The 27,261-nt window shown below is 31.2% G+C and overlaps 4 protein-coding genes and 1 long non-coding RNA gene across 8 annotated transcripts; 3 read left to right on the top strand and 2 right to left on the bottom strand.

The window, feature by feature from the left end:
- The first annotated feature begins 814 nt into the window (after positions 1–814).
- Positions 815–2,516, top strand: LOC132914573 (60S ribosome subunit biogenesis protein NIP7 homolog). Of its 2 annotated transcripts, XM_060973782.1 has the most exons (5): positions 815–991; positions 1,134–1,359; positions 1,607–1,747; positions 1,854–1,951; positions 2,281–2,516. In XM_060973782.1, exons 1-5 carry the CDS (start codon positions 936–938, stop codon positions 2,297–2,299), a joined length of 540 nt encoding a protein of 179 aa, XP_060829765.1. In that variant the 5' UTR covers positions 815–935; the 3' UTR covers positions 2,300–2,516. The 2 variants fall into 2 exon arrangements, with proteins under 2 accessions (XP_060829765.1, XP_060829764.1); XM_060973781.1 differs by lacking the exon at positions 2,281–2,516 and having other exon boundaries at positions 1,854–2,058.
- LOC132914562 (tyrosine--tRNA ligase, mitochondrial) lies at positions 2,179–3,928 on the bottom strand. The gene is made up of 3 exons (XM_060973767.1): positions 3,610–3,928; positions 2,640–3,535; positions 2,179–2,550 (listed from the first exon to the last, which is right to left on the bottom strand). The coding sequence occupies exons 1-3, from the start codon at positions 3,732–3,734 to the stop codon at positions 2,201–2,203; spliced, it is 1,371 nt and encodes a 456-aa protein (XP_060829750.1). The 5' UTR covers positions 3,735–3,928; the 3' UTR covers positions 2,179–2,200.
- A 6,764-nt stretch (positions 3,929–10,692) lies between these two features.
- LOC132914563 (uncharacterized) lies at positions 10,693–13,633 on the top strand. Its single transcript, XM_060973769.1, has 3 exons — positions 10,693–10,841; positions 11,709–12,368; positions 12,854–13,633. The coding sequence occupies exons 1-3, from the start codon at positions 10,827–10,829 to the stop codon at positions 13,115–13,117; spliced, it is 939 nt and encodes a 312-aa protein (XP_060829752.1). The 5' UTR covers positions 10,693–10,826; the 3' UTR covers positions 13,118–13,633.
- A 3,568-nt stretch (positions 13,634–17,201) lies between these two features.
- LOC132914580 (uncharacterized) lies at positions 17,202–18,675 on the top strand. The gene is made up of 2 exons (XR_009659621.1): positions 17,202–17,820; positions 17,892–18,675. It is a non-coding gene; the product is annotated as an uncharacterized LOC132914580 (long non-coding RNA).
- A 2,421-nt stretch (positions 18,676–21,096) lies between these two features.
- On the bottom strand, positions 21,097–27,045 carry LOC132914560 (nucleoside diphosphate phosphatase ENTPD5). Of its 3 annotated transcripts, none has more exons than XM_060973764.1 (7): positions 26,904–27,045; positions 24,955–25,085; positions 24,350–24,758; positions 23,388–23,561; positions 22,559–22,987; positions 22,304–22,480; positions 21,097–22,128 (listed from the first exon to the last, which is right to left on the bottom strand). In XM_060973764.1, the coding sequence occupies exons 1-7, from the start codon at positions 26,922–26,924 to the stop codon at positions 22,051–22,053; spliced, it is 1,419 nt and encodes a 472-aa protein (XP_060829747.1). In that variant the 5' UTR covers positions 26,925–27,045; the 3' UTR covers positions 21,097–22,050. The 3 variants fall into 3 exon arrangements, with proteins under 3 accessions (XP_060829747.1, XP_060829748.1, XP_060829749.1); XM_060973765.1 differs by lacking the exon at positions 26,904–27,045 and adding an exon at positions 25,735–25,888; XM_060973766.1 differs by lacking the exons at positions 24,350–24,758; positions 24,955–25,085; positions 26,904–27,045 and adding an exon at positions 23,902–24,015.
- Positions 27,046–27,261: the final 216 nt, after the last annotated feature.

The raw sequence follows: 27,261 nt of genomic DNA, 5'->3' as shown, positions 1-27,261 counted from the left end.
TTTATTAGTGACTTAATGGTTCTTTCACAAAGTATAAAAATACAAAATACGTAACTATTCTTTGTACTTCTAGGAATAATGTTTCAGGAGTAATAAAAGTAATTATATGCATATCCTGTTGAAAAGTAGATAAAGTGTGCTCTTCCGAAGCCTTTGCTTACCTCATTGAAAAATAGCTTTATGAAAGCAACTGAAATTTTTAATAAAAAATTAAGTATCTCACAAGTTACAATCCCATCGGAAATCATTCTTTGTCTTATATAAGGCTCCGGAAACTAAATAAGAAAAGAAAATTTTATCGCAAAACAAGAAAAGCAGATTAGTTAAAAACCAGATATTTCTCATTTAACAAAAATCATTAACACAATTATTAAATTAAGTGTTTTTATGTATTTTAAAAACGTCTCATAGACTACTAAAACTAATTATTTCATTTAAAAAATACCTTACCCACAATTTATATTAATTGATACTTTTCGTACATTGGGTTTGTTATCGTCCTTAAAGGTTTTCTTGTACATAATTTTTTCGAATTTCAATATTAAAAATTACTTTTTACTGCGTGATACTTTTCAAACTTCCCTCTATTTGTACAAGATATAATTTGTGAACAAGGCAAACATGACCGCTAGATGGAGGGACATGCGATTGGTTAATAAAGGGACTGTGCAAGAGCACACCTTATCTGCCTTTCATTATAGTTCATAAACTTTAATGAAAATCTGTATATGAGTTTCTTATCTTGTAATATTATAGATGTAGGCAATTTACTAAAAACACCTGTTTCTTGACTTAACCTTATTCGTGATTTGTTTATTTTAGATTTCATAAGTAAAAGAATTATAAGTGATTAAACAAAAATAATTCAATAATATCATAGACAATTTTAATATTTCGCAATACAAAAGTTTATGTAATTTATGACTACATAAAATATGAAGCGGTTAACTGAAGATAAAACGAAACTTGTTTTGGAAAAATTAACAAAATAGTAAGTTCCGAATAATTTCTTTGTATTGAGATTAAGTAAAATAATTTCAAAAATAAATAAATATATAATATAAATATAATAAAATAAATGTTAATTTATAACTTCCTTTATAATCTCTTTTAATTTCTTATGCTTTTTCTAGTATTGGGACTAACGTAAAATTATTACTTGACCGACCAGATGGTGTTTATTGTTTTCGAGAAAAGAAAGGCAGAGTATATTACGTTTCTGAAAAGATTTTATCACTAGCAAGTATGGTAAATCCAGAAAAATTGGCAAGTCTTGGAACATGCTTTGGGAAATTTACAAAAACTGGAAAATTTAGGCTTCACATCACTGCTTTATATCATCTGGCTCCTTATGCACAAGTAATTATGTTATTTTTATTATAATGTTAAATTTCAGTATATTATTTTTTATTAACATTTTATAGATACAATGATAATGTATCACTGAAATCCATATAGCTTTTACATTCATTACAAGTGTATTTTTCACATTGCTCCAAACAAATAAATCAATCATTTAAATTTTATTATTAATATCAATTCAATTTTAAATTATAATTTATAAACCTATGTGAATATATATATGTATTATAATGTCTTCTTCTAGCATAAAATTTGGGTAAAATCATCAGCTGAACAACAGTTTTTGTATGGACATCATATTTCTAAGTCTGGTATAGGTCGAATTACAGAAAATACTCCTCAGTATCAAGGAGTTGTTATTTTTTCCTCAAATGATATTCCACTGGTAACTAAAGTATTTTTACTGTAATTCATTTCTCGAAAAATTTCAATATCTTGTGATTGATCTATATCTCATTAAAAATTTCTAATTACCAAAATTACTATTTTAGGGTTTTGGTGTCACCGCTAAAAGTACAATGGATTGTAAATATGCAGACCCAATGGCAACAGTATGTTTTCATCAAGCTGATGTAGGAGAATATATTCGGTCAGAAGACTCTTTAATATAACAATGTAGAAAAAATCGTATATTTAATTTTTTTATCAAATAAATTATTGTATCTCAAGATCGTAAAAAATAAACATGTTTTATTAAATATATTATTTTTTATAATGTTAAGAAAATTACGATCACTGTATATATTTAAAAAATCAGAAGGAAATTGCTACTTCAGTATCGGTAGACATCTTTTGAATGTATTAAAGTTACATAAATTTTAATCATAAATGGTTTATTTTATAACCAGCGTACAACATGATAAGTCTTTTTCCCAACTCTAAGTAATGATATATTATTACTTAATATATGTATTCCAGGTACAATGAGTTCTGCTGAATTCGTAATTTTTTGATAATTAATGTAAAAACCTCCGGCTGCTATAATTCTCCTTGCATCATGATCTGTTTTAAAACAGTTTGCTTTCATAGCTAAGTCATAAGCATTAATACCTGGTTCAGATAGAAGTTCTACTATAGTAGCACCATCTAATATCTGTACTAGATCATTCACTTGCATTTTTGCTAAAGAATCAATAGAATTATCATAAAGAACAGCAGATGCCCTCTTTGCTGCAAGTAATCCTTCTTCTGCAACAAAGTATATACAATTAAACTTGCATAGAAATGAAAATAATTTAGTAGTTTTTAATCCTTAGATGGAAAACTTGTTTGATTACCTCCATGAACCAATATTGTAACTTTCTCAGCTAGAATTTTTTGTGCATGTCTCAGTTCTGGTCTTTTAAAATGCTCTTCTACAATCTGTTTAATTTTGTGTACAGATAAAAATGTGAAGAAATGAAGGAATTTTTCCACATCTGCATCTTCTACTCTAATAAAATACTGATACAGTTGAAAGCTAGAAGATTTTGTAGGTGAGAGCCAAACTGCATTGCCTGTAGATTTTCCAAATTTTTGTCCACCTTGAGCTGTGACTAATGGTAGCGTTAAACCATAAACTTGATCTTTGGTATATTTAGTGATTAAATCATAACCAGATACTATATTTCCCATTTGATCTTGACCTCCAACTTGAAACAAGCAATTATATTTACGGTATAAGTGAAGCCAATCATATGCTTGGAAAAGGGGGTAAGTGAATTCTGTAAAACTCATTCCACTTGCGGATTCTAATCTACTTCGCACAGATGCACGACCAAGCATTGTACCCATTCTGAAATACTTTCCAATGTCTTTAATAAATGAAAGCAAATTCATATCTTCATACCATTCTATATTGTTTAATATTTTTATGGGAGTCAAATGTTGATGGTTTCTACAAAAATATATCGCATGATTCCTGATAATATTTTTGATATCATTTCTTATACATTCTATGTTTTCCTTGAGTATAAAATGTTCCATTTCAACGCGTTCTGTTTTTCTAAAACTTGGGTCACCGATTAAGCCTGTTGCACCTCCTAACAGGATGATCACTTGATGACCACAACGTTGCCAATGTAAAAGATTTATTAGAACTAACAAATTTCCTATATGCAAACTGTCTGCAGTAGGATCGAATCCAGCGTATATACATTGTGGTGGACTTCTCCATAACTTTTTTATGTCATTCCTAAAATTTTATTTCGTTTTGTAAAACTTGTTTGTTTTATATGAAGATTTAAAACAGGTGTTAATGAAACTTACACGCAAATATCAGGGAAAATATCTTCATACAATTGTCTGTTTTCGGCATCTAATATATATTTTGCAGAATATTGACGAATATTAAAACTCTTGGTTATAGAACGTAACCTCAATATGTTATTCATCTTTAATTAACTCTGTCCATATACAAGGATATGTACAATTTAATTGCAGTATGAATAGTCCATATAACTATTCTTCCTTACAACATTTTTAATTATGAAATTTTTATTTAATTGATTAAATTTACGTATACATTGAGAAATATAATCTTATAATTAATTTCTAGTTTCTAACTTTGGATCGACAGATGGCAATACAGTTGCAATATAAAATTTTACATAATGCAGTAGATTTCTAAGTAACCCATCATACATATTTTCATAATTTTTAATAACTCTTTTATACAAACTTATATATTACTATCGATAAAAAAATATATTTTTTGCTGCACTAAATTCTCATTTCATTTTTTAAAAGGCAAATATATGAAATTTTTACTATTATTTCTAAACAAGGATAGCAAACCATTGTACACAAAAAAAGAAATTAAAATAAGCATTTTCACTTTATCTTCAAATCTTATTTATAGGTAAAGAAATTATATTTGAGTATAGAGAGAAAACAATGAACTTAATCATAAATTTACATTTGAGACAAAGAAAAATTATCAAAAAATGTTTAAACAAATTGCACAGTTAAAAGATATTATTTCTTTCAATAGATCATGATAATTAATATGAATTTATATTTCCTAGTTTATGCAACTCAAGAGGAGAAGAAGAAATAATTAAAACTTCCTCATTTCGCTTCTATTTGCAACGTAATCATCGGTTCTTTACTAAATTCATTTTCTGTACCACTAATCTGTAAGAGAGAATGGAAGTCGATTTTCTAGGTTGTTCGAGACAGAAAATACCACCACCTTTCGTTAACAATAAAAAGTAAAGTAGAGATGAGTGACGTAACATCTTAGTAAAATAAATAGAACGGAGGAGAATTAGTTCCTGGATGTTCTAAGAAGAGTTTAATTAAAAGGTATTGCCATTATTGTATAAAATAAGTAGATAGTTCAGTACATAAGACAAACTCTTTTATTTAATATCTCTGAAAATATTATATAATTTATGAAGAAGTTAATGGTGTCTTTCAATGGCTTTGTTCTAATTAGGCATTATTTAAATTTGTAAATAGATTTCCGCTTATAAGATAACTAATTTTACTTAAGTTGAAGCAAACGTTTTACTACAAAGTGTAATGAAAGTTATTGATATACACGTATAATTAATTTAAATTAAAAGAATAAATCATCTTCCAATAATTATACAATTAATTGTATAATTCTTAAAAGTATTTGTTACTTCATTAATTTCGTAATAGTGCCTTTAAAAAGTTAATCTCAGACCAGTGCAACAGCTTTTTATAACGCGTATACGTGTTTCTAATAATGCAGTAGCCAGGTGGTTGCTCTAATGAATGGTGCAGCTCGCTCGGTTTTCCGTGATTTTTCTTCATGCTACGTGACACGCTTAAATAATTATCTAATGAACTCTCGAGCACAAAAATACTTTCTATCGGTTGTTAAAAATAAAAGTTTCGAAATTATTTCTTTTTCCTTCTTTTTGTATATTTCCTAAAATGGGAATGGATTTTGATGCGCTCTTTTTTTTTTAAATAATATCGAAGTTCTTTTGATTTTCTAATAATTAGTTTATAAACTTTTCATAGGTTAGGTTGAACTTAGAAATACCTATGTACAAAATTACGCATTATTACATTATTTAATGAACTTTCGCTTGTATAAAATAATAATAATAATATAAACATACTTACGATAAAAATAAATAACATCTGAAATACAAAAAAGCAAGATATTCTGACCTCAAAAGGTTTGACGTATAGTCTGACCTTGATTGCCTCGATTCTACTTTCGATCTTATTTCAGATGTTCATCCTTTCTATTTGCCAATACGAAACCAATAGGAGAATTCGAGTTCGAATATTTTGCCTTCAGCTATACTACATACTGTTCAGTAACTTCAATGAAATTGCTAATTTTTAATTTATTGTAACCGATTGTGTTATTTTGTAATTTACACAATATTGGAATTTCTTTCACTTTTTTAACCGAGTATAATTACTTAGTTGCTTTTGTTGATCATAGAATCTGTTGATTAGATTTGTTGATTAGCACTTTGATGTCTATCTTGATCTATTACAGTCAAGTGTTTGTTATGGACTTTTGCTGAAAATTGACTACACCTAAAAAACTAAAAATAAATTTCCTAGACCACTTGACCCAATATCTTTAACAAGATGATTGCCGATGATCGCCGTGATAGTGAATGAATAGATTTGAGACTATGGAAAAGGATTTATGCTTGTACGGTTTAATAAATGGACGACTGTCTGCGGTGGAAACCGAATTTGTTGCGGCTATGATGGCTCGTTAAGTTAACGTCATGATTTGTTGAGTGATTTGTTGTATTTAGTTGATATAATTGGTCCTTCGTGGCAAGGAAAGCGCATTACTAGATCTTCGTTAGTTTGAATTGATTTTTTAATCGAATTTTTTCAATCAGAATTTAATTAATTTCTTCTTTTCTGGATTTAATTAATTCACTTTAGTTTTAGCGTTTACCTCTGACATGTAGTTAATGTATTTGAGTTTCTTAAGTTATAATGGTAAAATTTAAAAGAATTTAGCATTTTATACTTAAGCAATTAGTCTTATTTTCAGAGTATTTGCCTTTCTCCTGTGTCCAAAGGTGTCTAAACTTTGTCCGTTTTTGTCACGCCATTCTTTCAGCCAATTCTATTCAATAAGGCATTCGAACCGTCATCCATCATTCTAAACATCTTTAATTTCCTTCATAATAGCTTCTAAATAGCAGAAAAATCCCTTCACTGCCCTGGACTTTTCCTGGAATGTTTACCGTATAAGAGAACACCATTTGGCCCGCAAAACGTCGCTGACAAGCCTCATTCCACAAAACTTCCTTTCCAACGCGCTTGCAATGTCTCTCTTTTGTAAGGCGACTCTAACTCTCTGAGATTCTGCCCTGTTTTCCCATGACTCCGTTTCACATACAGATCTGATAAAAAAAAAAGTCTTATTCCGTCGAGTGGTCTCGACATCGTTACAATTGCGCTTACTTCTGCGTTTCTGTTTCTCTGCGACGTTATTCTTTTATAGATATTTTTAAGATTTTTAAGATTTCAGTGTTTTCAAGCGTCGAAGTTTTACACTGGTTCATGAAAGTATTTGAATGCTTATAACATTAACAACTACATTATTCTCATAGGATGCACGTTCATCCATAAAGTGTGTTAGAAGAAATATCGCTGTTTGGACATAAGTAAACGTGTGGTGAAGATAAACTGCACGGAATCACGGTCAAATAAATCTCCGTACACTGCGAACATAATGAATGCAATTGCAATTGCGAACACGAACGAAGTCACGTACAAAGGTGAAATCTCGTGTCAGTTTCGTTTTAGGAAATAGAAAGAGCGGAAGAAGCTTCCGAGTGTACATAATATTTATTATAAAGAGGAATGTTAAAGCACATTACTTTTACTGCTTTAACTGTAAGTTTAGCATTTCTTTAAAAGAAAAGAGGGAATTGCAATTTACTCATCCTCTATCAATATTATTTAATTAAGGAAAACTTGCACCACTTGTAAAATTAGCAATTAATAATTTTAATATTTCTAACAAAAAAAGGAAAAGTTGTAAGGAAGTGGTCTCAACGCAATTCGCAAGAGTTGTTAGAATTTCGATTTACTGCAAATTACCTTTCTAACACACTGTCGCTTTTCATTGTCTTTAAGATTCTACTCCATGTTCCCATGACCGTTTCACATGCATTCTTCGTAGTTGCACTTATTCATGGTTCATCTTTGAAAAAGTTTCACTCTCAAATCCATCGAGCCATAAAACAATCTCCAATCATTAAACTTTTTCTTCTTTCCTTACACTTTTCTCTTTTAATTTTCAAATCCATTTGTCGTTTTATGATTTTGTTATTTCATATTACATAAATAAAGTAGTGATAATGAAAAAAGAGTAATTATATTGAAGAGAGGGATATGTGTTTCAATTTCTACCATTTGTCACGGTGTACTTCCAACTTTATGTATCATAAAAGAACAAGAAAGAAGAGATTCATTTTATGAGAAAGAGAGATTCTATTTCGCAGTAATCTTATTACTTAACGTATACTTCACCATAAATCACACTGTTCAAAACTCTTACCTTTTAAAATCAAAATACTTACTGCCAATTCAACCTAAATCGTTCATGAGACACAAAGAAAGCTCTCTCTTCATATCGACCTCAGCTAATTCTATAAACTAAAATTTCTATTTCAAACTTTGATTAAAATTTCTCAGAGCTTGGGAAATCATTTTCAAAGAATCATTTTCTATTTGCCCTGAAAACCTGAACTGAAATATTCATGAAATCTCAGAACAAGCGCGACGTACTAATAACATATATGATATACAGTATATAAAAAATATAATGGCTATGAAAGAAAAAAAAAAGAAACGAATGACAAAAGAAACAGTTTCCACGCATCGCTTGATGCCCGGCAGAATTTCGATTTGCTGAAAATTCCCTTTCTAATGCACTGTCGCTTTTTACTCGCTTTGGGATTCTACTCCATGTTCCCATGGACGTTCCGCATTTCGATCGGGACGAAAGAATCTACGAACCTTTCTACCTTCGAGCGTTTCGTACTCTTAGTGGGACGTCCGGCGTTGACTGGTCCACACGTATATAACGCAACGACACGTGCTTATACCAATACATACAGGCATATACACAACGGGCTTCTCCTTTTCCCATTCACCAGACTTACGCGGTTGGTTACGTGCTCGGTCGTTGTTACTCTTCATGATGTCTGTTTGCGATGTCCCATCCTGAAGCCAGCGATTAAAATCGTCCGCTCTTCCTAGCGATTCCTCATTGCCAGCGGTTCTCATGCGAGGACATTCTCACGCTTCAGTTCCCTTCATGTGTCTTCATGATGATGATGTCTTCATCATGTTCATGACGATGTTTCATGTTGCTTGACGTCGTTTGACATAGTTCGACATTGTTTTGGTATGGACAGTTACTCACATTAATATTGAAACACAGCACTAGCTCTGTACAGAAGAATTCTTTATCCGAACTGCGTTTATTCTGTTGCTGGTTGAATTCATTTATGCGAACGTGAGCTCCTATTGTGTGAACAAAAGATAATAGGTAATGAGGAAAATTGGTGAGCTGCTATTATATGAATTTCAATTGTATAAACTATTTGTCACCCCAACAAATGAATGGTTTAGATATCGTCCCTCTTATGCCAGTATCACGAATCTGCAATTTGACAGATTATAGGAATTTACAATTGAATGTAAAATTATTGGTTGGTTCTGGAGATAATGAATCGAGTTTAGAGCATAATCGTTACATTGTTGTACTATGTTCGTTATAACACTCACCTCTTTAATCTATATAGATGGAAAAACAAGATGGAGGCAATCAATCTATTTCTACAATGAAAATGGCTTTTGGAATAAAAGGGACGATATCATGTTGCTTATTTTAAGAGAATATGAATCATTGTCATAGCATGAAAATACTAGTAATTGTATCATTGTTACCTTAGAATCCAACAATATCAGCTGAGAATTAAAACGATGGTTCCTCCATTACTTACTACGCGTTATAATGAACACCACGTTCTTGTTCGATGGTCCACAAAATACAAAAAAGCAATGACGGCTCTGATCACATCGATTCGCAGGAGAAGAGACGAAGTACCGCGCGTATCTCCACATTACGAAACTGAAAGTCTTTCCACTTCCTGCAGGGAAGTCCCGTCCTCGAACGGAGAAAGGGAACCTCGAAAATGAATTTGACCTAAATCATTTTTTTTCATGAGTACGCAAACACGATACTTTCTTTTTTCTTTTATGACCGTCTCTCAGCCACTGTGTTCGATTATCGAATCTCGAATCTCGATACGTGCGTTCTTCGATTACAGTCCACTTATTCCACTTGTAGCGGATTTCCTTCGTTTCCTTTTTCCTTTTACTTTCTTCGATTATAGTCCACTTATCTCATTTAGGTTGTACTTTTTCTAAACATCACATTTTCCACCATCTCTCTGTCAAACGCGTACTGCAAGAAAAAAAGTGTCTCTAAGAAACCTCAAAATATCCTCATCATGAAAGAGACAGAATAGTAGGATAAGACAGATTAGGTTAGCTGCAATAAGAGCTAGAGAAATAAGTGTTATAGCGCTGAAAAGAGAAATAGTATTGTTGTATTGGGTGAAGATTACATACGGTTGTACACTTGATAGTTGGAAGTCATTCAAAACCGAAATGCAAAGATTAAATAAAATAAGTAAAAATGAAAGGAACACTGGATGAATACTGGATAAGAGTTGAGTTTTGGTTGACCGAAAGAACGCAGTAGATTATGCAGGGAACGCAGAACGTTCTTATTGTGCTTGCCCTTCGTAAAAGATAGCAGCGGCCTAAATATATATATTATATATATATTTATTATATATATATTATATATATATATATATATAATTATATATAATTAATATTATATATATATAATTATATATATATATAAATATATATAATTATATATTATGATATATTACTGGCTAACGACATGAAACATACGGAGATTTACATTTTCATGTACTCGCTATCGTAAGAAGCCTAAAAAAAATAGTCTCATGATTTAAAAAAAGGAAAAATTCCGCCATCACGTCTCCATTACGTAAATTCGTATTCTCTATATTGAAACGCTGAGCAGGAGTCATACTCGCAGGCATTAGGTGAGTTTAGAAAGTGCCAATCCTCTTGCCGGCCAAAAAACCCATCACCTCGCGCTGACACATTTGTCACCCGTGAATGCAGAATTTTTAAAAGGGACAAAGGTTCAAGGATAATAATCGATGTTCGATTAAAAAAGGGTTAACAACGAGTACCGAGGGAGTCAAGTTCGTAGTGTATAAGGAAAAGAGCTGCAGCAAGATCGGCGACAGCGGAGAAAGAGGGAAAGAGAGAAAGAGATTCGCCAGACGGTCTCATCAGCATAGGTGATGGGTCGAGATACGAGTGGGGCCAGGGCTGGTATAAAAGGGGAACCGTAGCATCTGTGGAGCATCAGTCCTCAAATCCAAGGAACAGCAGCAACCATGAGGGCATTCATGGTGAGTTGAATTTCTTTCGTCTACTCGCTGACCCTTTTTCATCGACATCCTCTTCCTGACCAGTGGAGCTAGTGTCTTGTGACGTTCTAGACAGTGTCCATTTGCCATTGCCGGATTATTGTCCATTTATTTCATGTCTTCCTTCTTTTCGCTAATCTTTTGTTTCCTTCTTCTTTGATTTTCTTTTTTTTATTATAGTGCATTTATTATATTTACATTGGATTCCCTCGTTACTTTTTTCCTTGAAATTTCCTATTAGAATCCTGGCCAAGTGGAGGGTTGAGAATCACAGTAGTATAAGTCGACCCACTGCTACTTTTCTTGCTAGTTCTACCTATATTGTTATCAGAAAATTCATTATATTTTTTCGAGCCATGAAAACGCGTCGCGGTGAAAAATAAGCTTACAGCTTAGTTAGTTATAAAACTAAAGTACTAAGGTATAAACAAACTGTGCTTTTGAGAGTCGAAATACATGACTGAACTGGAATTGTCAAAATCTTGAATTATACGAAGAATTTAGATATTAGAAGTAGCGACGAAAGAGACAGGAAGAAAAGGAACATGGGAATTTGTGGAGAGCATAGAAAGGGAGACGGTATGAGAGAAAGTAGAGAAGAGTAGGGATTCTGCCAATCCAGAAGACAATACAGATGCAATTGCGTTCGATGTCAATGCATTTGATGATCATATTAAGATGCACAATTATGAAAGCACGAGGAAAACTTTCTAATCCCATGTAATCACGTATTCCTCGTTCCATTTCCTTTAATTTACGTTTCATTAATCACTTTCCTATAATCCCTTCCTTCGCCCGTTGTTTTCGTTAAATTCATCACTCTAACTGTATTACTTTCTCTGTTCCTAGATCGTGATGCTCGCCGCTTCGGTGATGGCGCGGCCAGAAGCAGGTTATTCTTACTCTCAGCCTAGCTCCAGTTACGGAGCACCGGGAGGTGGAACCACCGGAATAGGTGGTGGACTCGGTGGCGGACACGGAGGAGGACTTGGCGGAGGACTTGGCGGTGGACTTGGCGGTGGACTCGGCGGTGGACTCGGCGGTGGACTCGGCGGTGGACTCGGTGGTGGACTCGGCGGTGGATTTGGTGGAGGCTTCGGTGGTGGCATCGGAGGCGGTGGCGGCGGTGGATTCGGTGGTGGTTTCGGTGGTGGAATCGGTGGAGGAGCCGGTGGAGGTGGCGGTGGTGGATTCGGAGGTGGTTCTCTCATCCAGAAACACATCTACGTACACGTACCACCACCAGAAGCCCCAGAAGACAGACCGGCCAGACCCATTTTACCACCAGCTCCACCCCAGAAACACTACAAGATCATCTTCATCAAGGCACCCACTCCACCAACTCCCACTGCTCCTGTCATTCCTGCTCTTCCTCAACAAGATGAACAGAAGACGTTGATCTACGTGTTGGTGAAGAAACCGGAAGAAGCTCCAGAAATCACTCTGCCTACTATTGCTCCGACCCAACCGAGCAAACCAGAAGTTTACTTCATCAAGTACAAGACCCAGGTAAGCGAACCATAGGAGGAAATTTTATGATATGAAATATGGAAATGTTTTTTCCTGGAGATATTCATCTTCTTTTGTTTCTTTTGTAATTGGAATCGTTTCATTCTTCAGTCTTGTATTAAAGTTATTACTATATTGCTCGTATAGGTTCTTTACTCAAGGTATTTAGTTTCTCAGCTTAATCTATGTAACGAAACTTTCCCTAATTTGCAGAGTTACATATGTTTTTCAAGGTTTAAGAGATAAGTCGCTGCCCTAGGACTATATACTTAAACTCTTACTTGAATTAAAGAAAGGATATCCATGATAAATCCGCTATTATATACCATAATTTTTGTCTTCAAAAAAACAGTTGATAGTTAGAAAACTCTCATACGTTTATGAACTCTCCAGTATTCATCACTCTCATTCAGCATACAGAACCTGTGTGCCTAAAAATCTCGTGCTTAATCAAAACTGATCAGACTGTATTCTACGAATTACAGAAGGAAGTTACCTCTGGTGGTGGCGGCGGTGGCGGTGGCGGAATCGGCGGAGGAATCGGCGGAGGAATCGGTGGCGGAATCGGCGGAGGAATCGGCGGAGGAATCGGCGGAGGAATCGGCGGAGGAATCGGTGGAGGAATCGGTGGAGGAATCGGCGGCGGCATCGGCGGAGGCGTCGGTGGAGGACTTGACGGTCATGGCGGTAGCGGACCAAGCGGACCCAGTACGTCTTACGGGGCTCCCGGCGCTTCAGGGCCTTACTAGTCACTCAAAATGCCCGTTGAACCCCCACAGCTCCTCCTCTACCCGTAATCGAACCTATCTTTACGTTCCGCGACACGCACGCATTCACGGCTTCGGCCACGGCTTCAGCCACGGCTCAACTGCGATCCTATTGGACGCAACACACTGTGATCCCACGTGGACGACCGCGGCGACGAGCAGGAACAGGACAATCGAATGGACAGTCGATAGTAATATGAGGCTCCTGCTCGCGATTCGGAGTTACACGATTAGTAAGAATAATACGACCACGATCATGATGATGACCGTGATGACCAGGATAATGATGACGATCATAACGATGATGATAATGGTGATGATAATGACGACGATCATGATGATGATGACGATGACGATGGTGGCTCTAACGGAAGTTAGAAACACGGTAATCAAGACGACGACGACGACGACAATTAGGATTAAATGTTTTTTTATACGTTACTTTTTGCAAGAAAACGGTGGCGAAATAAAGCTTTTTTTATGTATTTTTACATAAAACCATGATGTTTTCTTTCGCATTATCCCTTGACCTTTTATTGATTAATAAGTTAAGTTACAGTTGAGTTTTTTATTGAAGGTTTAAGTTTCGAATAAGGATGTAGAAAATTTTGAAATAACAGATCGATGGCTGGGAATCCAAATTATTTATTTGGTTAACAAAATAACGTTGTGGAATAGTTTAATACTATTTACAAAATTTGCTACAACAATTTTATATAGAGCATGTCTTCGTTTAAAACAATGAGCCGAATCATTTCGTTGATAAATTATTGCAACGTGAAAGCACGTTCGATTGATCTTCCGACTACAATCTCCCACATGGAGCGTCGTGAACTTTCAATTTCTATTCGTGCTCCTTTTCTCCTGTTTAAGAGGGCCAGAGAAAGTCGTCTGTGAAATCATCCTTCGAGAACATACTTCCTTAAAAAATAAAAATCCTCGCCCTTTGCTAAAATAAACTTGCTATTAGAAGCAAAACAGGTAGCGGGCGAATAAAATAGAACTAAAATCAAAATACTGGATTACATCATATTTACTAGTATTATAAGAAATAGCCTATGATAAATAATGAAACAGTTATTCTTGATAGTAGGAAATTTCTAAATGTAAATTTACGGATCAAAAATAACAAGAAAGAATGTCTTTTAAAGTGAATTTCAAATCTTCACAAATAATAGAAAAACTCTGTATGAACCTAGAAAGTAATAAAAAAATTAGGAAAATAATAAAAAAAATATGTGTATATATATAAATTTAGGATTAAATTAAAAAATTTTTTAACAAAGGAGACATCCAGAGTTAATTTTAAAATAACAATTAAAAAAAGATTCTATTCCAGACGCAACAAGCTAATTTCTATTTTTATAAATGTAAAAGTGATTTTAACATTCATTATATATACTGCTATATACTAGGGCGCTTTATAATACAAGGTCATCATTATGGGAATAATTACAGAATGAGAATAATGTAATCGAAAATTTAGCTGCATGAAATCACGTTTCACTTTAATTTCTCCGTATTCTCAGGAACACGTGTAACGAAAGTCTAAATTGGCACAAAGTCATTAAAATATTGCAAGAACTGACCGCATTTAACAGTAGCGCTGATTGGTAAACACTGTGAATTTTAGACCCTGAGATTCTTACTTCGCATAAGATAAAATTTAGACTTTAATTTTACTGAGAAATATTTAGAAAATTTCCTTATCGACATTAGTAATATTAACATGCTAATGACAATAACAGAAGAAAATAAACAAATATTAAAACAAAAAGAAATTACGGTGATATTAAAATTAAATATTACAAAAGAATAAATATTGAAAAACCATCAATTATGGTATGGTAGCTAGAAATTAGTTTCAACATAAATAACATCATATTCTGTGAATTAGGTACAAATAGAAAACACGTTAAATTATTTTTATTCGCACTCTTAGCCAGGTAAAAGATATCTTCAAATCAACATTTCGAAAATGTTTCTATACATTTGCTAAACAAAATACATAATTGCGTTAATCATATGGTAAATAATTTCCATTCGAATCTACAAGTAACATGTTCACGTAAATAAAGAGAAACTAACCTAGCACGCGGTTTCGTATCATTCAATCCTGTGTGTGATGAGGTAAAACGTCTAAAGTATAAACGTTGTATTGTGCAATGATTCTTCGTCTAAAACATTATACAAGCTAAGAAGAGTCCTGGCCTACGCCACCCTGTGTGGGAAACTAAGTGCTCTGTGGTCCACCAACGCGGCTTATTCGCATGAACGCGTCACTATTGCATCATGTGCGCGCGTCACGTCGAAAGATTTATATCAACCGTATTCAAACTTTCAACGTTCCGAATAATTAACCTTATTATTATGAATCATGTAAAAATGTGAAATATGAAAATTAAGGATTTATAAACCAATGCTTTTTAATAATGATTGATTACACGGAAGTGCGTCGTCTTTCTAAATGCATATGTATAAACACGTATAAATTAATCCACTTAGAGATATTTAGATGTTTAAGTATAAATACGAATATCATTATGTGATTACCTATGGTATAAAATGATTGATTGCATTAGATATCAAGATACATGTATGTATATATACTGAGACTTGTTAAAAGAAAGAAATGTTTTGATATACGTAACCTCACAAATCCATCATACTAGAAATATGTATATATATTAGTTAACTTACTATCCACAATCCAATAAACATTCTTTACAACGTTAAATTTAACTTCTTTCGCCTTTTTATATAAATTATTTTTTTAATTAAATTATATTCGATGTATAATCTGAACAAAGGCTAATAAGACTTTTATTAAATTATGTAAATTAAGTTGTCTAATATCTGTAGTTAAATAAAGTAATGACATTCTGTATTAACCTCAAAGTGATTAACGTTTTGATATAAGAATGATATAAGACATTCATTGTTAACTGAATAAATATCAACTCTCTAAATAGACTGTAGAATTTATATTTTAATCAGACGTACTTCATATAGTACGTAACTTGGATTATTATAACTATGTATATAATTATGTTTTAATATTGTCTTACATATATAACAAATAACAGATAACAATCATTAATTATTGAATAGAAAAATGAAAACTAATATATAAATAAATTATTTTTTAAAACAAAATTAATTTATCTCAAAATCTAAGCAAAAATGTACATAAAGAATTAATTCTTCCTAAAAATCCGCAAGATCATTCAATCATAACCTTAAAAAGTCGCAAAAAATGTAACTATTTGCCAAATATCGCGATTTTATCAATCGATGAAGTGTTCAACAAACAGTAATGATTTTTTTTACGAAATCTAAATTGGCAAAGATTAGTCAAGAAGACTTGACCTCGAGGATGCTCATCGAGTACGGTTTTTCAGTGACAAAAAGAAGGGAAGAAAGGAGAGGAAAGTAACGTACCTACCTGGTAGTCGTCTTCATCTTGATTAGTGGTTGTTTAAGAATAGTGAAAGTTTCGCCGGTTTGCGTCACGACGCCTTTCCCGAAGAAGACGCGGAAATCGATGCCTTCCTCTTACATGGACGATCGATCTTTTCCGCGGCTTGCTTTTTCTAAGTCGGCTGCTATATTTGATAGTGCTGCTGTTTAACCTGCTTTTTTTCCTCTTCGAGTTACCTGGCCAAGGGTGTGTGTAATTGATGGTTTTAACGGTCTTTGAGAAAGAGAAAGTGCAACTGTGCAGCGATAAATCTTGAATCACCGAGAGGTACCATTATTAACCACTGCATTGAACCTTTGACCATGTAATATGAGCACTGTAGAAGAAAGTCGACGATTGAAATTTGTCTACTTTCGATGCAAAATGAGTTAAGTGATCGAAAGCTATATTATGAGAAGACAATGTAACAATTAGTTTATAATTGAGATATTAAAAGTAAACAGCGAAGTTGCTCCTTTTTCTGGATGTGAGATTAATTATTAATCATAAAAAAATGGAGATAATTATACACATTTCGTATTAATAATACTAATATATATATATATATATATATATATATATATATATATATATTACTTTCTTGGCTTATCCAGGTTTTGACACTTGTGACGTCATCAGTTTCGAAAACTGTTTTTATTAAGACAATTACCTTCAAGTGTCCAGTTACTCACAAGTTAATACAATATTTAGTTGGGAATTTCACTTCAGTAGCTTTTTTTTAAGTATTACTCATTGCAGTACTCACTTTCTATTTCAAAATACTGACTACTGAATATAAGGTATCCTTAAAGAAAATGGTTTCCTTGAAAGAAGTGTTTTCTGAGGAATCTATATCAAGACTTTTATTGCAATATATACCAATTCTAAACCATTACTCATTTTATTTTACTATTTTTAAACACGATTTTCTCAAGAACGAAGCATTGTCCGAAAAAATTTTATTCTGCATTTTGTTACTACTTGTTATTATTCGCGTTTTTTTAACGTAAAATCACCCTATTCCCGATTGTACGACGATTGCTAAGACACCCTGTATAGCAAACAAGGAAAAGGAATCAAGGGTAAATCAGAGATCTACCTGACCGTTGAGGTAACTGAACCTTTCTATAAAAGAAGAAGCGAGAGTAAGGAGAAAGAAAGACAAAGAGGTTAGATCGAAATTCGTTCCGATTTTTTTAAAGGAGGTCGAGGAATGACCTTTCAGGTAAATTGCTTGTGTTGGTGCCTCTCTTTTCGCAGTATAGCAACGATACTTTTAATCCCGTGATGTTCCAGGAAGCCGAAAAGGGGCTTCGCGTGGTGACCATGTGAAAGTTGCCTTTTGATAGACGTTGCTCTCCTCCGTTCCCCACCCCTATCTCTTTCTCGATAGTTTTCCAGTGTTTCACAGGTAAGATTTCTTACGAGAGCATCTTCTCAGCTGCGTAAGAACGTGAGAGAGAGCTCGCTTTCGTTTCCTCCTTCTTCCTTTCACGACGTTAACGCATTCCGCTTTCCCCTCAGTTCATGTCACTTGTTATCCTTTTTCTCCTATTCTTATTTCTTTTAATGTTAATTCTTCTACTTTTTATTTCCTTTTTAATACTATATAGATCTTCCTTTTTAATGGTTTTATTAGACTAATAGTAGGTGTTGATTGAATCTGGTTGTTTTGCAAAGTGATGATTTAATTTGGTGAGACATACGTTCATCAATTTGGTGTTTTTAACAAATTTGAGGTTATATTCTATTGACTGGGATCTTCCTTATCTGTTTTCTTGTACTTCGCCACTGACAATGTTTCCTTCCCTTTCTTTTTTCTTTTCTTGTTTTTGGGGGTATTGAACTTTATTGTTATTAATTATTTAATTATTGTTTAATTACGATTTAGAGAACTTCAGTTAGGTGTCAATAAAGATTTGTATTAATTAAAGTAGCATTTTTATATCATTAATAAAAATAATACTTCTCTGTATTGTTCTTATATTATTTAAATAATTTTATGCGTAATTAATATAAAAACATAATTATTACCAATATTTTATCATAATTTTGAAACAGAACTATACAATTAAAGACAGTTACCATTATGGTGATTTCAATGCATATTATTGAAAGAAATAGAGAAAAGAATCAAAGAAAAATTTGCTTATGAAATAAGCCAGAATTAAAGAAACAGACTGAGCAAATTTAGATAGGAACTTAGATAATAACGCATTTCAATGGAAACGACAACGTGACTTGAAACTTAGGTTTATGAAAGTTCGTATGCTCGATCTGGAATATAAAAACGTAAATTTTATCTAAAAATAACCGCATGCTCTCATCTATTATCAATTTGCGAAACCACCAAAAAAGTAGTACAATTTACAGTTAAGCGAATCGACTGCCAGAATTGAATTCGAAAAATAGAAATCGTTGTAATTAGTTTCACAATAAAAAGATTATAGTCGATTATCATTGATTAATAATTCCATCATACGTATGTATTTAAATCTCATACATCTTAGACGGCCATTACTTCCTCTTCTAGTTTTTCTTCATTGAATTGAAATATACTGAATCATACATCAAGCTCTATGTTCCATTTCTAATGCGCTTGTTCCTCTCGAAATTTCGCAAAATCTACGTGTCGAGATTGACGAAGAAAATTCTAGACAGTTGGAATTGCTTCTAACAAATATATAAGTACTGCACATTCCATGACCTCGTCTTGCACTCATTCTCGTTTTGAAATACGCACAACCCGCGTGGGGAGTAACCGTAAGTCATACGCAGCATCATCACCATCGATTGATCATTTTAAACGTACGAATCGTATCAGAAATAATATTTCATTTTATTATTTAATATTATTGTTTTAATACTTAATTTTTAACGAAGACACAATAGAATATTAATTTAAAACATTGTTTGTTTTTCTAACGAAGCTGATTGATACAACAAAAAATTACACAGAGAAACTTAAATGTAATTAGCAATAGCATGAACTTTAGCGGATACTACACTTTCCAATATTCTATTATATCTCTCAAATAATTAAAAAGAGATTATAGAAATTGAGAAAAATCACTCTCTTATACTTTCTTCGGTGTTTGGTCATTAGATAGATCGAAATTTAATTATGAGATACTAACGCTAATTATAATGATGAAACAAATATGAAACATGGAAACTATGTCAAATTAGATTAAAGAATCATTGAAAATGATACATTGAAAGTCACGCATCTTACGATTAATATTTCAAACAATGGACAATAATTATCGAGCCCATTTATTGAATTTTCCTGTCAGGTATATCAAGCTTAATTAGTAGCTATTTTTATCTGATACATATTTAATTACAAAGACTTTTCTCTTATACCCTCCCATCAAAGACATATTATGTTCTTTTTCTATAATTTCAATTATAATTAACATTTTACACGCATATTTTACCATTTTCGTCAACGTTATTTTCCATTAAATATCCCTTGAAATAAAAAGACTTAAATTCACGTAACAGTTAACCTAAAGCATTTCTACGATTGAAAATCAATCCATGTCCCTGATTGATAGTACAGGTAACATGAAATCGTAGATATCGAATAAGAAAGAGAAAAGTAGAGAAATGCAATTGGTATTTTGCTATTATGCAGCTTATCGGCTCGTCCGAGAACGTTTATTGGCCTTTTGACCTTAGCTTTCACTCAATTAGGTCTTCTTCCTTGTTTCACTATTCGCATACACACACGCGTTGTATTAACCTATCCCATGCTCTCTCATGTTTAATCATTCTTATCGGTTTCGTGGTTGCCAGCAACATGATCATTATTTATTGCACAACAAAGTGTTGTTAAACCATGTAATATTTCTAAATAAAATTGTGCAAGAAGATATTATTATTAACCAATGATTCGAAAAAACCAGAAATGTGGTTTAAATGCAATTGCATTAATATTAGGATTGCATTCTTTATGTAAGTTGTAACTAATTTAATTTTATAATAAGTTATATGGTTCCGCTTAATTGCATTAATCGTATAATATGTGATATTATCGTATTCGATAACGAAATGAAAACCTATGTATGTATATGTAGATGTATTGTAAAACTTGTTCTTTTGTATTACGATAATGGTGAAGAGATTACTTATATAATTAATACTTACAGAAACAATTTCCATTATCCACCAAGCAGTTTCCATTGTATAGAATGTAAACTAATTTGTATAACGATAAAACTTTTAATTCTAATTTGTTTATTCTTGAATTGTGATATAATATTTGTATTTGATATAATATCTCCGCGGTACGAGTGTCGACTATAGCTGAAAGCGGCCGAATGTATCTCCACAGTCAAGCGTCGATTAAAATGGACAATCGCAAAAAGCATATATATATATATATATATATATATATATATATAGTCTATTGTCGTCTTTTGTTAGGTGTTGATGTTCTTCAGTTTAGCCGTTATTGCCGAAATAAAAAATTTCTCGGTAATAAAAATGTAGCACATTGTTATTCTTCAATGACATTTTAATATAAAGATTAAATATTTAAAATCTAATAACCATTTTACAAATGCATTGAGACAAATATTCGTTGAACAATCCAAAATTATAATATTTTGTTAAAACATTATTCTTTTGTACAATTACTAATTGTGCAGTAATCTGATTAATGCACTTGTTGGAATAAAAATTGTCTTTTTTGAACACACAATATACTTGGTCACTGCAAGAATCTTATTCGCTAATATGCGATAATTAAGGATTTCTATTTTTTGAAAAAATCCTTATTCCCTTTTATTGTTCCTCTGTTTTGCTTAAAACACTCAACTGTTTTCTTTTAAAAAATAAGATGTAATTTGAGCAGTTTAAAAAATGATGTAATCTATTATGCCACTGTAAAAAATTGTACTAGAAGAAGTCAAAAAATAAAATTTAAGATTCATGTACATAAAAAACAATTTAATATTTACGTCAGAAATTCCTAAGAAAATATGTGTATATATATATATATTATATTACATTTTTTCCTCGCATAATATATGTAAAAATTATGACGTATAACAGAAAAGATAATTAATTCCACAAAACTTCCAACAATCTATGTATATACATACGTATGCATTAAGTCACTTCATTTTCTAAAATTATTAAGATATGAAGAAATCTTAAGAATCTCTGACTTACTTTAATTAACATATTAATTTTTTAGTTAATACTGCAATTGCTTGAAATAGAATGTTTAAACAAATAATAAAACATTATACACAACACTAGTGTGAACATATCATTGGCATATCCAAATTTGAGTAACTGAACATGTTATAATAAGAATAAAAAACGTATAAATAGATTGATATTTTCTATCTAAATCAAATGTTTACATAAATTGTAAACTTAAAAAATTTCTTCAATTTTGTGTAAAAATATTTGCAATTCCTTCGCCTATATCTTGAATACGTTAAAAACCGTTTTGGATTATGTTGAAGGCGGCGCCGAGAGCCCAACTTAATTCATGTCCATTGATCTTCTTATAAAGCTGATAAAAGAACAAAATAAAAAACATTAGATTACATATTACTTCAATAATTAAGTATATAGCTTTCATTAAAAACTTATAATAATTAAGTTTTAATAGTTTGTTTCATATAAAAAAATTATATCTGGAATAAAAATATATAAAATGTAGTAGAGAAATATATTTATATTCTTACATAAAGTTTCGTATTAGGTTCCAGACCAAATCCATCACGGAGGAGAACATAGATAAATGTCAAATCAAGACAAATGAAAGGTTGATCGGTATTTGGATAATCGCAGGCATCCCTTGCTTGTTTTTGAAAAGCATTTACTTGGATAACTCCACCAGAAAAGGGGTCAACTAGACCAACCTGAAATATTAATAAAACTGTACATCTATTTGTCTTTTCTATAAAGCTTATCATTTTTCTTCAAATTTAAAAATTTACCTCAGTGGCACGATCGAAGTAATAAGAAAACGCATAAATCTCATGATCTTTTAAACCTTCTGGTTTATTTTTTATCTTGCCAACATATTTTTCAATAATTTTTGAGCATTCTGGAAAATTGACAATTGGCCTGTCCACTTCTCCACCAGCAAAGTTTTGTGTTTTGACTAGTTTATGAGTTGCATTCACAGGTCCTTTAATAATATAATTAAATCCGCCATAACTCCATCCCGTCGAAACTATGGGATTTACACATTCTGATCGTACTTCTATTGTATCTTTTGGGTTTACATTATCCAAGTTCATTCCATATGTCAGAATCTCTTTCCTTGCTGCCATAAGACCCATGCCCAAATAGCTGTGTGTGTAAACACTCATGTTATGATTGAAGATATTGACAGAGTATGTATGTCCATCAAGCCCTTTTTCCTGAACAAATTTTAAATATGTTTTAAATAAATTAAAAATTTGTTTTCTTTTATCATTAATGAAAACAGTTGCATTTTATGCAATAAATAAATCCTAAGCTAAATTCTAGTTATGTAAAAAAGTAAAAATTCGTATTTACGTCATTATTTTTTAAGTACATAAAGTTAAAAATATTATAAATGCTAATATCAATGTTATAAGTAATATATCTATATATAAATATAATACTATTACAATTTTTATCAAATACATTTTTTATTTTGTTTTATTAGAAGTTCATATGATTCTAATTAAATATATTTGATATCTTTGATCAAATCTATATCATGATTATTTTAATTATGTTCTTATTCATTATTCCACATTTTCAAATATTAAAATTATATTTATTTAATTATACCTGTATAGAATTAGGTGAAAAAGTCACTTGTGTAGAACCTCCACCAAGGTCTAGTGCAGCAACTGTGCCACCAGGATTGTGCGTATTAAAACGTTCCAATAGAAAATTTACAGTGAACCAAGAAAATATTCCTTCGTCTGTTCCATCCATTATAGAAATCGAATTTTTAGAAATCTAAAATACACATAGAATAAACAATGAACGCCTATTTTAATGTTAAAACTTAAATAGCAAAGAAGCATCTTTTTATTTTACAGTCAGCTATTGCTATATATATAGTCTTTAAATTTTTTAAGTAAAAAATACGTGTATATATATATATATATAAACACATCTAATATATAAGTATGGAAAATTATTTTATAAAATAATTAAATAATACTTTTAAAAAATGTTGTGTACAAAAATGTTATAATTTTGTATTTGCTATTTTGCATATTATTTTTAAGCTTTATACAAATCAAGCACCTAATTTCTCTAATATGATATTCATGCCGTATACTCTATTACATACACCACCTAGTTTCATCCTCAGGAAGAAATATGTGTGCAATCCTACTGAAGACAATACAAAAATATTTTATCACTGAGAAAATATAACACTTAAAACAAAGAAACTACAACAAAGTGAAAATGTAAGGATTTTGAAAACATATATAACTCTAATTTATTGTTAGATATTAAAAGCAATTTTAAATTAGCATACTAAATAAGTTCCTTCTTTTATGTAATGTGTCCAGAATCTACCACATTTTACATATCTCTATTTTATAAGATCATAAACATAAAAATTATTTAATATGCTAATTAAAGCAATCTAAGACGTGCTGAAATCCTTAGAAAATTTTAAGTCGAAACAAAGAGTAATTATCTAAACATAAAACAAATTGTGTGTATAGAAGACATCTTTAAAATATAAATTTTATTATGCATTATTAGTTTCATAAATATTAGGCACATACCTGGAAACCACTTTCTTCAAACATTTTCCTGCATTCTTGGAGTATTTCTTGAGCCTTATGTCCAGGAAGAAGTCTTAAACCAGCTGTAGCTTTCATGTTGAGAGGTGTATGTTGCCATTCTACTTGTGGAACAACTTCCTTCACCTTATCTAATAATACAGTCAGAGATTTTGCAGCATCTTTAGGTTTTTCAGCATAAGCACTAACGCCTGGTTTTGTTTCTGTATAGAGTTCACCATCCAAAACCAAATTGCCACCAAGAATCGATTCATGGAAACTAAAGGCCAGAGCACGGCTACCAGTGGAGCCTGCATCAATTACTACAACATAAAATGGTTTTTGTAGATTGAAGGAAAAAGCCAATGTATCGATTGCTTTACTCCCAAGATGTACTGGCTTTAAGTCATATCTGAAAAAACAAAGTGAAATTGTTCAAATTATTATTATCTGATTACTATTTTAAAAAATATATTTTGCTTAATTTTTTTTAAAGAATCACTTTTTGCTCAAATAAACTATAAAACAATAGAAAAATAATAATAATTTTAAAAAATATTAATATTTATTAAATTGTCCTAACTATTATAATATAATATAAAACATACGCTATCGCTATATATCCTAGGAAGAGAATTCCCAATAAGGCAATAACGACAAAATATTTTTTGCCTGGATGACCCTTCTTAATTCGAGGTTTGGGATCTGCTTCAATAATATCTTCATTTTCTGTTCTTAACTGCAAATGCAATATGAATTTATTTTACATATACATTTAACAAATACATAACCAATGAAACATTTTATACTACATACAGTTTGTTTTCTTTTAGAATTAGAGTTTTGTTGAGGATTTTTCTAAATTAATTGCTTGTATCTCAACTACAAAAAAAACACAAAATTTTATAAGGATTTTTATAAGGAAAATTTATGAAGATAATTGCAATGTTAAACATTGATCAACAGATTGAAGAATCACCTATATTTTTTGCCACTGAAAACATATGAAAGTTGATGATTTAAAAAAAACATTAAAAATTATTGTAGAAAGATAAATATATTGATTTCAAGTATATAAAGATTACTTCTCATAAGGACTCATTCATAATTGGCATAAAACATGATTTAACTTATAAAGTGAGTTTAAATATTTTTATTATACCATTTTATAACAAGAAAAATGCAAAATAAATTTAAAGATGCAAAAACATTTTTATTTTGGTCAGAATACAGTATACAAGTAAATATATTTAAAGCTGTTGACATCAATGACACTTTTATAATTATGAAATTAGATATTCGATAACCTCAAATTTAATAATTTTCATATCGATAATGTTTACAATATACAATTAAATAAACAAAATTGCAGGGAATTTTAAACTCACTGGAATATATTGCATCTAAAATGCAATTCAAGTAGCTGGTGTAGGCAACGAAGGTAGTTTTCGTTTCTTTATATGGAGAAATAGTTAAAGAAAATAAAAGCATCACATACTCGCTATATACGGAATTTTCGAAATTTTACGTATGCTGCACAGTGGAAAAATATAGTAGAATATAAAAAAGACATTCTATTAAATATTAATATTTAAAACCACAGATTTTTGATTTACTAGAAAAATCCATGTATTTATTTTATACATTCACAACTTAAGGCTAAATAAAAAATATTACTGATATTAGAACATTTCTTGTGGAAAATTTTGCGAGATTTAATACAAATATATTACTACTATATATTAATTCATGATTAATTTAGAAGTGTGTATATATAAATTATAATTAATTTTGAATACTAGAAATATTTCTATTCTTTTAAATATAAAAAGCATTACAAAAATATACATTCTTTCGTTTTATGAATAAAAATATTAATTAGATAAAGTCTATTTTTATTTTATTGAAACTTTAAGATATTCGGGGTAAAAATTAATTTGAAATAAACTCTATAATATCATAAACAATGAAGTAACATAAACTATACTGATATAATACCAACATGATGAAATTCTCTGCAATCGCTTTGATTTTTGTATTACAGTTCAAAATTAACCATAGCTTGATATAAAATTACTCAACAATTTGTAAAGATTTGCAGACTTTTGTAACATCAACAAACATATATGTATTATAAAGTTAGAAGTTTTCACAAAATGTTAAAATGTTTTACATTTATGGAATTTTACTTCAAAAGTTACGTAACTAAACTCTTGATTATTAATTGACATTACTTCATCAATCATTTTGTAAATGTTTCGTCATAAAATCGTTTTAATTAGAACAAACTTAATTAAGGAAAGTTAAATAAAGAAAAGATATATTAATCTATATCTACGAGATTATCTACACCATTTAAATTATTGTAAACGCATTGTCACTAATAACTTACACTTTCATATGTAAAGGTATATTTGCTTTGAATTTAGGTTATATTACAATCCATTTTTCAAATTTAAACAATAATACGAAATACATATACAATCGATGAGGAAAAGAAAATCCTATTTAAATACCCTATACGAATTTTACTAAGAAGAAAATGCTGGAAACAAACCTTTCTATGCCTAATGTCCATATTATTGAAATTTCGTCCGTATAGAAATTAAAATATAACAGAAATAAAAAAAGATTCAGCGAAGCAACTAGGGCTAAAGTGACGTTCCGTGACTAGGTATTTGATTGTCAGCAGTCAGAAGTATATACTACTATCGTCTATGATATGACATTACGATGATAGGCAGAACGGCAGAAGTAATGCCACAGAGAAGTAGTGGTGGTGCTGCGTTAACTGGCCAGAATTTTACCTTGTTTATTGACTATCTTTAGTCCTACCGATGTTTGCAAGTAGCTTCGTGAAGAGGGCCACTGGCTAAAACACAGTGCCTCATAGACAAGTATGTTTAATATTTGTA

The sequence above is a fragment of the Bombus pascuorum genome, chromosome 15 (assembly GCF_905332965.1).
Source record: "Bombus pascuorum chromosome 15, iyBomPasc1.1, whole genome shotgun sequence".
Classification (NCBI taxonomy): Eukaryota; Metazoa; Arthropoda; class Insecta; order Hymenoptera; family Apidae; genus Bombus; species Bombus pascuorum.
This window is presented reverse-complemented; position numbering and strand designations above follow the sequence as displayed.